General features: G+C 57.9%; 2 protein-coding genes across 3 annotated transcripts; one reads left to right on the top strand and one right to left on the bottom strand.

Moving 5' to 3' along the window:
- Nucleotides 1-78: 78 nt before the first annotated feature.
- FKBP10 (FKBP prolyl isomerase 10) lies at nucleotides 79-9469 on the bottom strand. The gene is made up of 10 exons (XM_063178814.1): nucleotides 9128-9469; nucleotides 7880-8025; nucleotides 6904-7093; nucleotides 5930-6075; nucleotides 5651-5840; nucleotides 4239-4384; nucleotides 3528-3717; nucleotides 2038-2180; nucleotides 1357-1520; nucleotides 79-1133 (listed from the first exon to the last, which is right to left on the bottom strand). The coding sequence occupies exons 1-10, from the start codon at nucleotides 9346-9348 to the stop codon at nucleotides 948-950; spliced, it is 1722 nt and encodes a 573-aa protein (XP_063034884.1). The 5' UTR covers nucleotides 9349-9469; the 3' UTR covers nucleotides 79-947.
- Nucleotides 9470-10968: 1499 nt separating this feature from the next.
- P3H4 (prolyl 3-hydroxylase family member 4 (inactive)) lies at nucleotides 10969-15938 on the top strand. 2 transcript variants are annotated; one of them, XM_063178816.1, is made up of 8 exons: nucleotides 10969-11461; nucleotides 12747-12896; nucleotides 13016-13187; nucleotides 13261-13389; nucleotides 14518-14663; nucleotides 14747-14833; nucleotides 14954-15095; nucleotides 15173-15938. In XM_063178816.1, exons 1-8 carry the CDS (start codon nucleotides 10979-10981, stop codon nucleotides 15181-15183), a joined length of 1320 nt encoding a protein of 439 aa, XP_063034886.1. In that variant the 5' UTR covers nucleotides 10969-10978; the 3' UTR covers nucleotides 15184-15938. The 2 variants fall into 2 exon arrangements, with proteins under 2 accessions (XP_063034886.1, XP_063034885.1); XM_063178815.1 differs by having other exon boundaries at nucleotides 13016-13190.
- Nucleotides 15939-18609: the final 2671 nt, after the last annotated feature.

Raw genomic sequence — 18609 nt, 5'->3', positions numbered from 1 at the left:
AAGCTGGTCCCTGTGCCTGTACCCCAACACGTGGGAATGGTTTCATCGTGGCAAAGTAACCAAACACACTCAAACTCCTTGGAAACCTGGAGGAATGATTTATTTTGGTGAAAGGCAGAGTCTGTTTGAGGGGTTCACTCTGCACTGCTGTGCTCCTGCATTCCTCCTGTCCCTGCTGCCCAGGACAGACTGCAGAGGTTTTGGGAGCTGTGCAGGTCCCAGCAGGAGGACCTGAGCACCGTGACCTGCATTTGGGCATTGAAATGAAACAGCTCTGATGTGTCTCAGTCCCTGGGGAGGTGGGAGGGTGTGGAGGGGACAGTGCTGCTCCCTGAGGGCTGGGCAATGGGGGCTGTTCCCTTCTCCCAGCTGATGAGGGCTTTGCCAGGCCTCACAGTTGCAGATTTTTAGGGACAGCAGATGCCTGCAGAGTTCACCCTGGGAACCTGAGCCCTCCTCAGCCTCGTGGCCCGGGGAGGATGGCAGCAGGGGCAGAGCAGGGAATGGGACAAAACCTTCTCTTCCTTCTCTCTAAAGAATTTTAAGTGTGTATATAAAAAACCCAATCCCCAACCCTAAACTACAGAAAAGTGATGGAATGAGGGGGATCCCCCCCTACAGCACAGCCAGGTGAGGGGCTGGAGCTGGATGTGCACTCACTGGTGGGGGATGAAGGGGCTTAGGGAGGGGACATCTTCTTGTCGGGGTTTATTAGCTGGGGGCTGAGTTTGCCTGCTCAGGAGATAACATCAAAATACCCTCAGTTAAAAAGAGGTGAAAATCAAAACCCAACTCCCTGCAGGATGGAGAGGGGCAGGGGCAGGTCCTGGGGAGGTGGAAATCAAACCCCAACCCCTGCAGGATGGAGAGGGGCAAATCCCAGGGTGGGAGAGCAGCCATGACATGGCAAGGATGAGTCCTGTCTCCAGAACAGCACGGGCTGCCCCTCAGAGCTCCTCGTGAATCTTCTCCTGGTCCTCATCCGACTTGAGCTTCAGCTCCTCGGGCGTGATCTTCCCGTCCTGGTTGCGGTCCTGGTTCTGGAACATGTCAGCAATGACTTTCTCCGGGTCAGAGCTGGGCATCAGGCGGCCTTTCCCCTCTGCCACCTGGCTCTTGATGAAGGTGGAGAACTGCAGAGGGGAGAGGGAACAGATGATGCTGCTTGGTTCTGCACAGCCCATGCCAAGGACAGGGAGCAGAGGCTGCCCTCGGGGACACTGCCCACACCCAGCAGCAATGGTTTTGACTGGGATCTTCCTCCTGCAGAGCTCTGCAGGCTCCCAAGTGCCCCTCAAGTGCTGCTGCCCAGGGTGGGCTCCCGTGTGCCCCCATTCCCTCCCGCACCCAGCTCACCTCTTCAGCAGGGATCTCCCCGTCCTTGTTGAGGTCCATCTGCTCGTACAGGTTGGCTGGTGGCTCCCCGTGCCAGATGAAGAGGTAGCCCTCGGGAACGCCCTCCTCCATGGAGATCAGCTCCACCTCGAAGCGCAGCACGGCGCTGCCAGGCACGCCCCGGGCTGGAAACACAGCACGGGCAAAGCCCTGAGCCCCACAGCCCCGGCAGGGTGAGGGGTGATGGATGGAGCTCAGCAAGGCTGGACCACCCAGTTTGCTTTGCACACATCTCCCCTGTCGCAGACATCTTTTATGGAAAATCCTTTCCTTAGGATTTTTCCTCCTGAGAAAAAGTGAGAAGCTGAGAGACCTCAGGAGCAAAATGTAAACAATGGTTATCTGCTGCTGTGGAATGCAACAAGTAGATCTTTGATTAGCCCACGTTGGATGTTTGTAATTAATGGCCAATCACAGTCAGCTGGCTCAGACAGAGAGTCCGAGCCACAAACCTTTGTTATCATTCTTTCTTATTCTATTCTTAGCCAGCCTTCTGATGAAATCCTTTCTTCTATTCTTTTAGTATAGTCTTAATATGATATATATCATAAAATAGTAAATCAAGCCTTCTGAAACACAGAGTCAGATCCTCATCTCTTGCCCCATCCTCAGACCCCTGTGAACACGGTCACACTCCCCTACCTCCGCTCTCCCCGTGGCCCAGGTGTGGGGGCACGATGAGCACCCTCCTCTCCCCTGCACACATGTCCAGCAGGCCACTGTTGAGCCCCTCAATCACCTTGTTGGCCCCCAGAGTCACCTCCTGAGGCTTCTCATAGTCATGGCTGCAAGAAGCACAGAGGAAACAGGTGAGAAAAGCCCTGAAATCCCAACCCTTCCATCCCAGAATCCCACATCCTCCTCCATCCTGGCGTGCCATGAAGTTCCACCCTCTCCATGCCACAGCCACGTCCATCCCTCTGTGTCCCTTCAACCCTTCTTCTGTCCATCCCTCTGTGTCCCTTGAACCTTCCTGCTGTCCATCCCTCTGTGTCCCTTGAGCCCTTCTTGTGTCCATCCTTCTGTGTCCCTTGAACCCTTCTGTCCATCCCTCTGTGTCCCTTCAACCCTTCTTCTGTCCATCCCTCTGTATTCCTTGAACCCTTCTGTCCATCCCTCTGTGTCCCTTGAACCTTCCTGCTGTCCATCCCTCTGTGTCCCTTCAACCCTTCTTCTGTCCATCCCTCTGCATCCATTGAACCCTTCTGTCCATCCCTGTGTCCCTTGAACCCTTCTGTCCATCCCTCTGTATCCCTTCAACCCTTCCTGCTGTCCATCCCTCTGTGTCCCTTCAACCCTCCTGTCCATCCCTTTGTGTCCCTTGAGCCCTTCTGTCCATCCTTCTGTGTCCCTTGAGCCCTTCTGTCCATCCTTCTGTGTCCCTTGAACCTTCCTGCTGTCCATCCCTCTGTGTCCCTTGAACCCTTCTGTCCATCCCTCTGTGTCCCTTCAACCCTTCATCTGTCCATCCCTCTGTGTCCCTTGAGCCTTTCTTGTGTCCATCTTTCTGTGTCCCTTGAACCCTTCTTCTGTCCATCCTTCTGTGTCCCTTGAACCCTCCTTGTGTCCATCCCTCTGTATCCCTTGAACCTTCCTGCTGTCCATCCCTCTGTGTCCCTTCAACCCTTCCTTCTGTCCATCCCTCTGTGTCCCTTGAACCCTTCTGTCGATCCCTCTGTGTCCCTTGACCCCTTCATCTGTCCATCCCTCTGTGTCCCTTCAACCCTTCCTGCTGTCCATCCCCCTGTGTCCCTTGAACCCTTCTGTCCATCTCTCTGTGTCCCTTGAGCCTTTCTTGTGTCCATCCTTCTGTGTCCCTTGAACCCTTCATCTGTCCATCCCTGTGTCCCTTGAACCTTCCTGCTGTCCATCCCTGTGTCCCTTCAACCCTTCTTCTGTCCATCCCTCTGCATCCATTGAACCCTTCTGTCCATCCCTCTGTGTCCCTTAAACCGTTCTTCTGTCCATCCCTGTGTCCCTTGAACCCTTCTGTCCATCCCTGTGTCCCCTGACCCCTCCTGCTGCCCCGTGGTCGATCTGCCTGTCCCAGCTCCCGGTGCCTGTCACCCCCAGCCCAGTGCCATCAGGATTTGTCCCCAGCAGTGACAGGGATGCTCGGGGGGGGCACGCACGAGGAGAAGAGCCGGGTGCCATCCAGCAGGGAGCAGTTGTAGTGGTAGCGCACGAAGTCGCGGTGGCGGCTGGTGACATTGCAGCCCTCGGGCCGGAACACGGTCTCGATCTCCACCGGGTCCGCGGGGTTGTGGAAATCGATGATGTGAACGTCAAAGATGAGCATGGCTGAGCCGGGAATTTTATCCCCTGGAAGAGGAGGATGAGGAGAGCAGCTGGAGCCTTTCCCTGCCTCTTCCCACAGACACATTTTATGAAAAATCCTTTTGCTAGGATCTTTTCTCTTGAGAAGCTGAGAGGCCTCAGAAACTAAATGTAAACAATAATTATCTGCTGCTGTGGAATGCAACAGGTGCATCTTTGATTGGTCCATGTTGGTTGTTTTTAATTAATGGCCAATCACAGTCCGGCTATCTCAGACTGTCTGGTCAATGACAAGACTTTATTATCATTCCTCTCTATTTCTTCTGATTAAATCCTTTCTTCTATTCTTTTACTATAGTTTTAATATATAATTTTCTTTTAATACATAATTTTCTTTTAAGACAATATATATCATAAAATAATAAATCAGCCTTCTGAAACATGGAGTCAAAATTCTCATCTCTTCCCTCGTCCTGGGACCCCTGTGAACGCCGTCACAGCCTTTGATGTGCCCTCAGAGCACACCAGAGCCCCCACCTGTCCCTCAGAGCCCCCTGCCCGTTTACCTGCGCCGTTCTCCCCGTAAGCCAGGTGTGGGGGGATGACCACTCGCCGGTGCTCCCCAATGCAGACACCCTGCAGGCCCTGATCCATGCCAGGGATGATGTAGCCCTTTCCAATGTAGGTGTTGTAGGTCTGATTGCGGGAGTAACTGCAGCGAGAGAACCCCCAGCACCATCAATCCATCAATGCCCACAGCACCATCAATCCATCAATCCTCAGCCCCTACACCCCAACCCAGCCTCTCCTGCTTGCCCAGGAACCAAACTTTGCTCCAAAAGATGCAACAAACAGATATTGGGTTTTTTTAGCCTATTTCATGCCCATTGTCCCCTTGCTGAGGTTGCTCAGCATGACAGTCCGAGGCACTCTGCCCATCTTTTATCTTTTTATACTAAAACCTATGTGTACAATATTTACCATAACTTCCCAATACCTATCACCTATGTTAGACAGTGAGCTTCTACTCTAAACCAGTCTAAAAGTGCCACCATCACAGCAGAAGATGGAGGCCAAGAAGAAGAAGAAGGAGAAAGGCAGGATATGCCCAGATTCCTCTATGTTGCCCCCTGAACCCCCATTCTAAAAACAAAAAAAAATATATTTTTCACCCTGTGATAAATTCACTATCATTCTACTTAAACTTTCATGGCTTGTAATTCTTCATATAAGGTTGGTAACTGTTTTTTTTCCAAGGGCTAAATCAAAGGCACAGGGGTCCTGTGCTCTGTGCCAAGGTCTCTGAGCCCCCTGGGCAGGGGCTTGAGTCCTCCAGAGCAGCCAGAGGGATTTCCTGGGTTCTGACATCCCCTCTCCAGCCTTTCCTTGCAGCCAGGAGAGGAAATCAGGGGCTCTCCCTACATGGTCACTTCCTCCCACACCTGGAGCCAAAGAGGGTCCCATCCATGAGTATCCCATCCATGAGTGTCCCATCCATGAGTGTCCCCTCCCTCCCACACCTGGAGCCAAAGATTGTCCCATCCGTGAGTGTCCCATCCCACACCTGGAGTCAAAGATTGTCCCACCTATGAGAGTCCCCTCCCTCCCACACCTGGAGCCAAAGATAGTCCCATCCATCCATGAAGGTCCCATCCCACACCTGGAGCCAAAGATAGTCCCATCCATCCATGAAGGTCCCATCCCACACCTGGAGCCAAAGATTGTCCCATCCATGAGTATCCCATCCATGAGTGTCCCATCCATGAGTGTCCCATCCCACACCTGGAGTCAAAGATTGTCCTATCCATCCATGAAGGTCCCATCCCACACCTGGAATCAAAGACTGTCCCATCCATGAGTGTCCCATCCCATACCTGGAGTCAAAGATTGTCTTATCCATCCATGAGAGTCCCCTCCCTCCCACACCTGGAGTCAAAGATTGTCCTATCCATCCATGAGTGTCCCCTCCCTCCCACACCTGGAGTCAAAGAGGGTCCCATCCATGAGTGTCCCGTTGTAGTGGTAGCGGACAAAGTCCCCGGTCACAGCCCGGCGCTTGCAGGTCTCTGGCACCTCCAGGTGCTCCAGGAAGACGCCATCCTTGGGGTTGTGGAAATCCACCAGCAGCACGCTGAACACCAGCGACGCCTGCGGCGGGATCACCGTCCCTGGGGGATGAAACAGCTCATTCTGAAGGAGGGTCCTGCACCAGGGGGCTCTGCTCAGGGCTGGCAGCACGGGGGGGTGCCTGGCTCACCGTAGCCCTTCTCCCCATAGGCCAGGAACGGCGGGATGATGATGCTCCTCTTCTCCCCAGCGCACATCCCCAGCAGCCCCTGGTCCATGCCCTTGATCAGCCACCCCGTGCCCACGTAGGTGTCATAGGTGCTGCCCTTGCTGTAGCTGGTGATGGAGAATGAGGATGAGGATGGCTCTGGGGCCACAGCAGCAGCCCCAGGCAGAGCAGAGCTGTGCCAGAGGCTGCTTTGGGGGGTCACGGAGCTGCACCAGCCCTGCTGGAGAGCAGGACAGAGTGAGGCTGCTCTGACTTCTTGGGGAAGATGAAACAGTAAAGCCTTATGATTGTCTGGCAAAAGATTTTGAGAATATAAAAACTATAAGTGATATTGAAATGAAAGCAAGTTTTGAGATACTTTAGTTACTGAACATCTGGAAAACCCTGGCTGCTGAAGGTGAAACAACACCCTCTGCTTGCGGACAGGCCCAAGGGTCAGAGCAGACCCTACAGCTTGGCAGAAGGGGCCCAAAGAGGAGTTTTTAGGGTTTAAAATGTAACACAATATGGTAATGTAATGATTCTTATAGGCTGTATGTAAATGCTATAGGATTTGTATCTTGTACTAGACTGGTTAGTGAGAATTAGAATATTCAACACAGAAGAAGATTTATGGTATTGTAATGGGAACCTCGCTCTCTTACCCTTTTATGCTCTTACAATCTCATGCTCTCCACCCTCTCTTCTCTCAGGCCTGCTCTGAGCTGTGCCTGGCAGCTCCCAGCAGGGCCCCTTTGCAATAAACCCCAAATTCCATTACCTGGCTCCAGAGATCTCTCATCTCCATCTGTCCCAACCATCCTACCCCCTGCACTCCTACACCCTTGTGTGCCCAGGCTGCTGTCCCTGGGTCCCAGCCACCCCTAATGGCCCAGTGTCAGGCAGAGGGTGCATTCCAGGTGCCCTGAGGCCAGGGGACATCCCAGTGTCCCTACCTGGAGTCAAAGGGGGTCCCATCCAGCAGGGTGCCGTTGTAGTGGTACCGCACGAAGTCCGAGTTCTCCACGGTGCGGTTGCAGCGCTCGGGTTTGGACAGGGTGGTGATCTGCAGCTTGTCATTCTTGTTCCAGATGTCCAGCATGACCACGTCGAAGTACAGGGTGGCATCTGGGGGGATCAGCCCCGCTAAAGGGGCGGCAGCAAGGACAGAGCACCTTGAGTAGGGCCAACACTGAGCCCAGGCCAGCCATGGGCTCTGCCCCCAAAGCCTCCCCTGAAGCCACTGCTGGAGACCCAGCACAGCCCAGCTGGGGCAGGACCCCGCATTCCCAGGATGTCACTGACATATTTCCTGGAAAAATCCCTTCACCAGGATTTCTTCTCCTGGGAATCTACGAAGCCTCAGAGAAAAGGGAAAACAATATTATCCCATTTGCTTCTCCTGTGTTTTGCTGCTTTGGAATGTGGTTTGGAGATTGTTTATCCAACATGTGAATTGTTTTGATTTAATGACCAACCACAGTCAAGTTGTGCTGGACTCTGAAAAGAGAGTCACGAGTTTTTAATTAATATCTTGTTAATCCCTCTGTCTGTATCCTTTCTCTATTATTTTACATAGTATAATATAGTATAATGGAATGGAATGGAATGGAATGGAATATAATATAATGTAATGTAATGTAATATATATGATATATATGATACAATATATGGTATAATATGATATAATATATACCATATCACATCACATCATACCATATCATAATAAATTGACCTTCCAAGAACATGGAGTCAGATCCATCGTTTCCTTCCTGCCATGGGAAACACCACACCGGGGAAGCCTCACTTCAGCACCACTCTCTGGCCATGGAGCCACCCTAACTCGGGCCCCATCTCCCAGGGGACCTCTGGAGCCCTGTCCCTGCCCCTGGGGGCTTTTCTCCCCGAGCCCCCCGTGCCAGGGCCCCTTACCCACGCCGATGCTGCCGTAGCCCAGGTGGGGTGGCACGATGAGGTGGCGCCGCTCGTTGACGCACATGCCCTGCAGCCCCCGGTCCATGCCCGTGATCAGCCGCCCGACGCCCACCACGCCGGCCACCGTGGCCCCTCTGTCGTAGCTGGGGCAAAGGGACAGAGCCATCAGAGCTGAGAAAAGGGATGGAGCTCCCAAAGCTGCCAGGGCGGGTCTCACATCACTGTCTGTGTGGCAGGCAGGGCCCACAGATCAAAAATGTGGATGCTGGAGGGCTCAATCCCATGCTGCTGGTCAGGATTTCAGCCCCAGAAGCCATCCAGACGCTCCCCAGACCTCACCCACTGAGCTGGGCTGGAGGCTGGCAGCTCTGCTGCTTCCAAATCATTTTGTACCTGGCACATCAGAGCTTTACACAGTGATGAGGAAAGATGACGTCCCGGCCTCATTTTAAACTGCAAATTTGTTTTTATTTTTAAGCCTTAAAATACTCCAAGAAACTACTGGGGCAGCAGATGTCCTCCTGACAGAGAATTCTGTTTAGCAGTGAGGCTCCCACTGCAGTTAATTTGTTCCCCATTGATGCTCACAAGAAAGATAAGACATATCAAACTGTGTCTTATCACATCGAACTGTGAACCCCTTTTGCTTTCCAGAGCTCCAAAACAACACCTGCCTGGGAAATTCTGATTGCTATGTGGCTTCAGTTATTCCTGTGTGCCCAGTGCTCCTTCCTGCACATGGTGCTGCAAACCAGGGGCTGCCCCAGCCCCAATTCCCAGCCAGCACGAGCAGAGCAGGGGGCCAAGGAGCTCTGAGGCCAGCAGAGCAAAGCCTCCGCTATAATGAAGGGTTTTGCTGCTGCCACGTCTCAAAGTGCTCCGAGCATTTCCCTGCCTGTGCAGCACATGCACATACGTGTTCCTGCGTGCACAGCGTGCCAATTAGGGCCAAATTAGCACAGCTCTGTGGACTGAGGGGGCGCAGGCTCCCCGAAGGGCTGGGAGCTCCTATGGGATCAGTTTGGGGGCCGCAGCCTGGGCTGGGGATCGCTTCAGTGTGCAGGCTCCTGAGTTACCCCATCACCCACCAAAACCCCTCCTCGGTTCCAAGCCGGGCGTTGTCTCTGCGCTGGGGCTGGGGGAGGCATGCGGGGTCTCCAGGCCGCCTGCCCAGCCCGGAACGCGGGCTGGGGGCTGGGGGAGGCATGCAGGGTCCCGCAGCTGCCCCCCGCATGCAGCCGATACCTGGAGTCAAACTTTTTGCCATCTTTAAAGGTCCCATTGTAGTGGTAGCGAATGAAATCCCCCATCTGCGCCTCCCGCAGGCAGATTTTGGGGATATAGTATCTGTCTATCACCACGTCTTCCAAAGGGCCGGGGTCGCCCAGCGCCGGGGCGCCCAGGACGGCCAGGAGGAGGAGGAGGAGGAGGAGGAGGCAGCAGCGGCTGCCCGGGGCCATGGCCATGGCGCTGGGGCTCAGGCGGCGGAAGGGAAGGGAAGGAGGAGGGCGGGGGGTTCAGGACGCCCCTTTCTCTTTCCCGTGCCTTCCCCTCCGCCCGCCCAGCCCAGCCCAGCCCGGCCCGCCTGGAATTTCTGTAGACGTGTCCGGGCCCCGCCGCGCTCCCCCCGCCGCGCCGGGAGCTGACACCGCGGCACGGAGCGATCCACGCCGGAGGGGTCGTTCTGTTCCCCTCTTTTCTTTTTCCTCTTCGGTTTTCCCCCCTTCTTTATTTATTTTTCTTCTTACCCCTTTTCCTCTTTTTTTACTTTTCTATATTTTTTTCCTCCTCCCTCTCATTATTTCGTTATTTACTCTCTCTCCCTTTTTTTTTCCTTCCTTTTTTCCTTTCCTCCTCTGTGCGGCTGCAGGCCCAGCCCGGCCCTGCCCGTCCTGGCTCCAGGTCCTAGCGCTGCTGTGCCTCCTCCTCCTCTTCTTCCTCCTCCTCCTCTTCTTCCTCCTTCCCCTGCCAGCTCATTGCACCCGGCCCAAGATGCTGCTGCTCAGTCCCAGCAGCTCGGGAGAGTAAATAAAAGGAATAAAGTGTTTTAATAACGAGGCTGCTGCTGGCAGAGCCTTTACTCAAAAATATGAAATTCTCCCAGCAATCCTTCCCAGACAAACCGAGCCTCAAACTGTCACAGAGGTGTTACCCACACATCCCTGCTCCCCTAAATCCATCGGTGAAACAGGTCCTGTGGCAAGAGTCTTTGGTGAGTGCCAGGTGGGGAATGCAACAGGCTGTGAACCCAAACGCAAATCCCAGCCCAGCCCCTCTGAAGCTCAGTGCTACCAGTGAGAGAAACAGCTCCAGCCAAGCACCATCAGCTGCCCCAGCCCAGCCCCAGGGGGGTTTGCAGCCCCCCAGCCACCCCACACCGGGGGGAGCACCCTCAGCACGGCTCGGAGCAGCCTGGGGGGACACGAGCGAGTGCTGACAGGGCTGGTGGCACCACAGCCGCCCCCTCTGCTCCGCAGGGAGAAACCTCAGCGCTGTCCTGGCTGCTGCCCCGCGCTGTGACATCGCTCAGTGCCACCGTCCAGCCAGCGACAAAGCGCTGGGTTTGGGCCGGGGCCACTGCGGCCGTGCCGAGGCCTGGCACGGGCCAGCTCTGGGGCCGGGATCTGGCACGGCACAGGGCGTGTGGCCTCGGGCTTGGCACGGGCCGGCGGCGGGGACACCTCTGGCCACCGCCGGCCTGGAGAGCCTGCCCGCGCATGGCGCTGCTCTGCGCATCCCCCGCGCATCTCCTGCGCAGCCCCCGCGGGGCCGGCGGAGCCGCACTAAGACCCTGCGCGCCCGCCACGCACCGCCCATCCCCGCTGCTGCCCGCCCCCTGCGCGGGGCCCGGCGTGGAGCGTGGAGCGTGGAGCGCTGCGCGGACAGTGCGCGGGGCGGTGCGCGGACAGTGCGCGGGGCGGTGCGCGGGCGGTGCGCGGGGCGGTGCGCGGACAGTGCGCGGGCGGTGCGCGGGGCGGTGCGTGGAGTGCTGCGCGGTACGGTGCGCGGAGTGGCGGTGCGGTGCGCGGTGCGCGGTGCGCAGGGCAGTGCGCGGGTAGTGCGCGGGCGGTGCGCGGGCAGTGCGCGGCAGCAGGGATGGGCGGCGCGGTGCCGGTAGCGGTGCCGGTAGCGCGGGCACTGCCGGTGTTGCTGCTGGCGGCCGGGCTGTGCGCGGCGCAGTACGAGCAGTACAGCGTGCGCGGCTTCCCCGCGGCCGCGCTGGAGCCGCTGCAGAGCGCCTACGAGCGGGCGCTGGAGCAGTACGCGGACGCGCAGTGGGCGGAGAGCGCTCGGGGGCTGGAGGCCAGCCTGCGGCTGCACCGGCTGCTGCGGGACAGCGAGGCGCATTGCCACCGCCGCTGCGCCGGGGAGCCCCCTCCTGCCGGGGAGGGTCCGGCCGGGGAGCGGGAGTGGGAGCGGGAGCTGCGGCTCTTCGGGCGGCTGCTGCTCCGGGCCGGCTGCCTGCGCGCCTGCAAGCGGGAGCTGCCCGTGTTCCAGCTGCGCTACCCGCCGGCGCAGACCCTGCGCGACTTCCAGCGCCGCCAGCCCTACCAGTACCTGCACTACGCGCTCTTCAAGGTGAGGCGGCGCAAATGGACGGGGGAAGGGGTGGGGGAGTCCTGCTCCTCTGTCCTGCACCACTGATCTTTCCACTCCGTGATACCCCCCTGACTGGGCACACCCCTTCCCGGGTCTCATCCTGTGCCACTCATCCTGTACCTCCTCTTTGACACCCCCATTCTGCATCCTCATCCTGTGCCCTCCCTCCATCCTACACTGTCAGCCTCTGATCTGCCCACCCTGAACCCCACTCCCGTCTATCTGTGCCCCGCTCCATCCTGCACCCTGCTGTCAGGTGCTTCCCCTTTCCTTCCCTCCCCATCTGGCATCCCCCAGCAGCTCCTCCATGCTGCCCCTGAGCCGTGGGGGACACGTCAGCATCATCTGGGACACATCAGGCAGCACGACTGGGGGGTTCCCTGTGCTTGTGTCCCTCTGTCCCACCTTGTGTTGCCCTGGTGGCCCAAGGTCTCCCTGGACAGGCAGAGAGCACTCAGGGGCTGCCCCAGCCTGAGGGGCCTGGGCTGGAGGGTGCAGTGCCTCTGTGAGTGTGGTGGGACACGTGTCTGGATGCTCCATAAGAAAGAAGGAGTTGCTCAGCTTCACAGTGCAGACGTGGAGGGAGGTTTTGGGGAGGGAGGTTTCATCAGGCACCCCTCTCAGGTGGCCAAGTGCTGGCCAGAGTGGCTCTGGCAGGGCACAGTGCTCTGGTCCCTGGCACCTTCCACTGCTGGTGCTGTTTTAGCACTCAGCACTGCAGCCCCACTCACCTGGCAGTGGTGAGGGACTGCCTGGCTTCATCCTTAATGCCTTTTCCTCTTGCTGCTCTGGCCCAAACCCATTTCATGGATGGATTGTTCAAACCACCCTCCCTCCCTGCTCCTCTGAGCTGCAACCTGAGCCCATAAAGCAGCAGGGGCAGCAGCCAGGTCTGATGGCAGTGCTGGAGAGGGGTGGAGATGTGGGTCAAACCCACAGCACTTGGATCTTCCTCACACCACGAGGATCCTCCTCACACCACTGGGTCACTCCTGGCTGGATATGGGAGCCCATGGGAGGCTGAGCTGCCCCTGTGCCCAAAATGGGCACAGCCAGGATGTTGGCATGGCTGGAGTTACGTGCTCCCAGATCCTGTCTGTTCATCCCTGCAGTGGATGATTGTGCACTGTGGATTCAGGGGTGCTCCCCACAAGGGTCACCCCTCTGTCCTGCAGCCCAGGGCTCCGGCTGGGTGCTGAGGTCCCTTTGGCTGCACTCTGGGTTCAGGCTGCCCTCCAGAAGGTCTCTGCACCTCCCTCCACAGTCAAACAAGATCGAGAAGGCCGTGTCTGCTGCCCACACCTTCCTGCAGAAGAACCCCAAGCATGAGATGACCTTGAGGTACCTGAACTACTACAGGACCATGCTGGATGTGGATGAATACCTGGTGGACCTGGAAGCTCAGCCCTATGAGGTGAGGAGGGGAGGGGGCTGGGGCAGGGCTCAGAGGGGCTCCCCAGGGCTCCAAGCCCACCTGGTGCTGCCAAGCCCCGAGGGGAGCAGCTCTCCCTCACTGAGCCGGGGTCCTTGCAGCCGATATTCGTGCGGGCAGTGAAGCTGTACAACAGTGGGGATTTCAGGAGCAGCGCAGCCGACATGGAGCAGGCTCTGGCCGAGTACTACAAGGCCTACGAGGATTGTCTGGCCGGCTGTGAGGGCGCCTACGAGCTCCAGGAGTTCAAGGATTTCTACCCTGCCATCGCAGGTAGTGGGGGGGCTGGGGGATGGCAGATTTGGGGAGATAATCAGGGGGTGTAACACCCAGCATCTCCCCCCAGACCACTTTGTGAGCGTGCTGCAGTGCAAGGTGGACTGCGAGACCGAGCTCACCCCCAACGTGGGCGGCTACTTCGTGGAGAAATTCGTGGCCACCATGTACCACTACCTGCAATTCGCTTACTACAAGCGTGAGTGCCGCTGGGGCTGTGCTGTGTGCCCTGTCAGGGGTGTCCCCCCGTGTCAGCTTGTTGGAATTAGATACCAATATTGCCAGATGGAACATGCCTGGGCTCATCTGGCCCTTGCTGCTTGACCAGAGCCGGCAGCTGTGGTGGTTTCACCTCAGAGACACCTTTGGCTGGCTGGATATTGCAGCAAAAGTGAGTGTGCCACCTCAGGGGTCTCTTCCCTGACTGATCCATCCCCAGGATGGAGCTGCCCCACGTTGGGCACCAATATATTTGGATTAAATACCAATATAGCTGGATGGAACGTGCCTGGGCTCGTCTGGCCCTTGCTGCTTGACCAGAGCCAGCAGCTGTGGTGGTTTCACCTCAGAGACACCTTTGTCTGGCTGGATGCTGCAGCAAAAGTGAGGGTGCCACCTCAGGGGTCTCTTCCCTGACTGATCCATCCCCAGGATGGAGCTGCCCCACGTTGGGCACCAATGTATTGGAATTAAATACCAATATATAAATACCAATACCAATACTATATATTGGTATTTAATTCCAGTATTGGAATTGGCCCTTGCTGCTTGACCAAAGGCGGCAGCTGTGGTGGTTTCACCTCAGAGACACCTTTGGCTGGCCAGATGCTGCAGCTGGGCAACTGGGACAAGTCCAGGCATGCAGGAGCTCAGGTTTACCTCTGGTGGAAAGGCTTCAAGGCAAGGTGAAGGAAAAGGAGTCAGGTTCTGCTGGAGGATTTCGATCCAGAGCTTTATCCCTGGCCCTCAGGCCTCTGAATGCAGCAACAGCTCCAACAGAACTCCCTGACCCCGTGGTTGCTGCTCCTTTCAACCCCAGGGAGAGGAGCAGGGAAGGGATAGTGGTCCCACCAACCAGGTAAGAGGGGGTAAGTCTCAGGGGACAAATGACTCCTGGATGGCCCAATGTCCCCAGGGCTGAGAGGCATCTTTTGAACTTCACCAATCAAACAATGCCCTTTCTGGACTGCCAAGATTGACGGACATCACTCAGCAGGGGCAAGGGAGGGGAAGGGAGAGGGTATTGGCACACCTGGGGAAGGAACCAGGATGACTGTGACAGGCTGTTCCATCACGCCCCAACATCAGCCGGCTCTGCTCCCCGCAGTGAACGACGTGCAGGACGCGGTGCGCAGCGTCTCCAGCTACATGCTCTTCGACCCGGGGGACACGGTGATGCAGCAGAACCTGGTCTACTACCGCTTCCACCGCGAGCGCTGGCGCCTGCGCGAGGAAGACTTCGAGCCACGGCCGGTGAGGACCCCCCCAGCCCCCCGTGCTGTGCCCTGCGTGCCCAGGGAGGGTCTGACCCAGCCCCTCTCCCCTTGGGTGCCCAGGAAGCCGTGAGGTACCACAACCAGACGGCGGCTCAGAAGAAGATGCTGGAGTTCGCCCGGCAGTACCTGCAGGATGATGATGATGAGGTACCTGGTGTGGGGTGCAGGGTGGTGTGGGTGTGGGTGGGGGTGGGACCCCCCCAAAGCAGCTCTGGAGCAGACTGCAGGTGAGGATGCCGAGCTCCTCTGCCTCCTCCTGTGCTGCAGATGGAGGTGGATGGTGCTGAGGGGCCCGAGGTGCTGGAGCTGCCCTCTGATGGCGAGTTCGAGGGTGAAGGTGACTACGAGGAGGGATTCTTCTCAGAGTGGTGGCAGGAGCCCAAGACCAAAGGAGACAAAGACGACCAAGGTCTGGGGGTCATGCTATAGGGCGGGGGGGGTCTGCTGTCCACACCCCTGGTGCCACCAAACTCTCCTTGTTTGCAGAGATCCTATGATGAGCCAGGTCAAGGGGGAGCCAGCACCAGCTGAGCTGGAGGGTGGTGGCTCTGCGATGCCATCTTGGGGACATCGGGCTCCTCCCAGCCACCGGTAAAACTCAGACTCGTGGGGAGGGGCCAGTCCTGCCCAGCATCCTGCAGCAGGGCTGCCTTTGCCACCGGGATGTCTGCTGGCACAGCCCAGTTCCCATCAGAGGAACAGCAGCAGCCCTGAAGGTCCCTGCCTGCCCAGGAGCCTGGGCCACCCCTGTCCCCAGTGCCCCAGGAGCCCTGGCCAGCAGTGATGCCCCACAGCATGGGGATGGATTTCTGTGTCCCTCAGCTGCTCCCCAGGAGCTGTGGATGATGCACCAGGATCCACCCCTGTGTTGTGCTCAGGGGTTTGGGGGCTACCCCTGCTTTGGGAGCAGTGCACAATGCTGCTGGAGCTGCTCCTGCCCCTTCCTGAGGCTCCTGCTCCTGTTCCTCCAGCCTCCCAGGCAATCTGCCAGCTCCCCTTGGACTCCTCAGCCTGGTGCTACAGGGGGCTCCTGGTGTGTCACCTCCCTGTGTCACCTCCCCGTGTCACCTCCCTGTGTCACCACAGGGTGAGGCTGTGGCACCCATGCCCTGCCTGTGCCTTGAATTTTTGCCACACCAGCCCTCTCTAGCCTTAAGCTCCGTTAATTTAAGATTTCCCCTCTTGCACAGTTGCTCTTTTTATATATTTACTGGTGCTGAACTTTTAATAAAACCCAGACTGGTCTTTTCAAGGCTGCCTCCACCTTCCATGTGCTGGGATCCAGGAGCTCAGGGTAGGAAAAGCTCTGCTGTGGGAGAGGAAGGGATGAGTTCAGGCCTGGATGTCCCCATAGATGACCTGGGGGAACTTGTGGGGACCCACAGAGGCCATGACAGCAGCCAGGCTCCTGTGGGGCTCTGGGTTCCATGAGGGGCACCCCAAAAGGGATCCATGACTATTGAGGCTGTCAGGTGAGGTAGGGGGGAGCTGCAGGGGGCTGGATGCAGGTCCTACCCCATGTGGGTCTTTGGGGTGTGATATCCATGAGCTGATGGTTGTTTTGGGGTGTGATATCCATGAGTGATGGTTGTTTTGGGGTGTGATATCCATCAGTGATGGTTGTTGGGGTGTGATATCCACGAGCTGATGGTTGTTTTGGGGTGTGATATCCACGTGTGATGGTTGTTTTGGGGTGTGATATCCATGAGTGATGGCTGTTTTGGGGTGGAGCACTGTGACCCTGCTCCTTGGGGATGCTCCTGGGTCAGAGGGTGCAGCCTGCATCCCTCCATGGAGGTGGGGGTGGCAGGGTGGGGTGCCCTCCTGTGTTTTGGGGCCCTCTGGGGGTCTCTGTTGGTGCCCACAAACCTGTGCCAGGGGGAAGCTGCAGGGGGCTGGAGGCAGGTCCTACCCCATGTGGGTCTTTGGGGTGTGATGTCCATGAGTGATGGTTGTTTTGGGGTGTGATGTCCATGAGTGATGGGTGTTTTGGGGTGTGATGTCCATGAGTGATGGGTGTTTTGGGGTGTGATGTCCATGAACTGATGGTTGTTTTGGGGTGTGATATCCACGAGCTGATGGTTGTTTTGGGGTGTATATCCATGAACTGATGGTTGTTTTGGGGTGTGATATCCATGAGTGATGGGTGTTTTGGGGTGTGATATCCATGAATGATGGTTGTTTTGGGCTGTGATATCCATAAGTGATGGTTGTTTTGGGGTGTGATATCCATGAGTGATGGTTGTTGGGGTGTGATATCCATAAGTGATGGTTGTTTTGGGGTGCAGCACTGTGATCCTGCTCCTTGGGGATGCTCCTGGATCAGAGGGTGCAGCCTGCATCCCCTGATGGAGGTGGGGGTGGCAGGGTGGGGTGCCCTCCTGTGTTTTGGGGTGTCTCTGTTGGTGCCCACAAACCCGTGCCAGCCCTGGGCACGAGGCACAGGGCACTGTGGCTGCTCACTCCTCCCTGCCCTGTTCCCTCCCGCTCCGCATGGAAATTGGCTACGAGGACTGAAACTGAGAGGCTGAATCACGGCGTTGGCCCCGGGGGAGGGAAGGGATGGGAATGGAAGGAAGGGGGTGGCAAGAGGCTGCCAGCACCCCACCCTGCCCTGCTGGAACCCCTGCTCACCGCGGCTTTTGCAGCTCTGGCAGGGGCTGAGCCCCCAGACCCGCGGGCAGAGCTCGGGGCTGGGGGAGGCAGCGCTGGGAGGGGGCACCCGCTGCACCCTGCGCAGGGACAGGGCTGTGCTGTCACCTGGGAGGAGCTGCCTTTGTCACCGATGGGTCACAGCCGCCTCGGAGGGCAGTGCCAGCCCGTGGGGTGTGGCTGGAGGCACCAGCAGAGGATGAGCGGGAGCACAGCCCAGGGGACAATGACCTGTGGATCTTCCCAACAGCTGGGCGAGGGTGGCACCGTGCCCACGGGGCCTCCGCCCTGCTCTGACGCACTCCTGGGCACCGTGTCCCCTCCCAGCCCCGGCTCCTCCCTCCCGCTGATCCCCGGGCACCAGGCAGAGCCGTGGGGTGCCCGGGCTCCCTGTCCCGCTGCCACCTGCAGCCGCTGGATGTGCATCCATCACCCCTGGCAGTGCCAGGCGGGAGCAGCAGCTCTGGGAGCGGCGGTGTGACCTGGCAGCGGCGGTGACCTGAGCATGGCCACCGTCCTGTCCTGCATGGCCACTGTCCTGTCCCCCATGGCCACCGTCCTGTCCCTCATGGCCACCGTCCTGTCCCCCATTGTCACCGTCCTGTCCCCCATGGCCACCGTCCTGTCCCTCATGGCCACCGTCCTGTCCCCCATTGTCACTGTCCTGTCCCCCATGGTCACCGTCCTGTCCCGCATGGTCACCGTCCTGTCCTGCATGGTCACCGTCCTGTCCCCCATGGCCACTGTCCTGTCCTGCATGGCCACCGTCCTGTCCCCCATGGTCACCGTCCTGTCCCCCATGGCCACCGTCCTGTCCTGCATGGCCACCGTCCTGTCCTGCATGGTCACTGTCCTGTCCCTCATGGCCACCGTCCTGTCCCGCATGGTCACTGTCCTGTGCCCCATGGCCACCGTCCTGTCCCCCATGGTCACCATCCTGTCCCCCATGGTCACCGTCCTGTCACACATGGTCACCGTCCTGTCCCCCATGGTCACTGTCCTGTCACACATGGTCACTGTCCTGTCCCCCATGGTCACCGTCCTGTCCCTCATGGTCACCGTCCTGTCCCTCATGGTCACTGTCCTGTCCCCCATGGCCACCGTCCTGTCCCCAGGACACAGAGTGGAGCTGCAGGGCAGTGCCAGGGGTGCAGAGACGGGATGCACAGTGACTGTTGGGGACATGGAGGTGGCATGCAGGGCATGCAGGGGATGCAGGGCATGCAGGGGATGCAGGGGCACGCCTGCAGGAAGCTGGGTCACACCAGCTT

The sequence above is a fragment of the Melospiza melodia genome, chromosome 30 (genome assembly GCF_035770615.1).
Source record: "Melospiza melodia melodia isolate bMelMel2 chromosome 30, bMelMel2.pri, whole genome shotgun sequence".
NCBI classification, from domain to species: Eukaryota; Metazoa; Chordata; class Aves; order Passeriformes; family Passerellidae; genus Melospiza; species Melospiza melodia.
The sequence above is the reverse complement of the archived record's forward strand: the minus strand, read 5'-3'. Positions and strand labels throughout refer to the sequence as shown.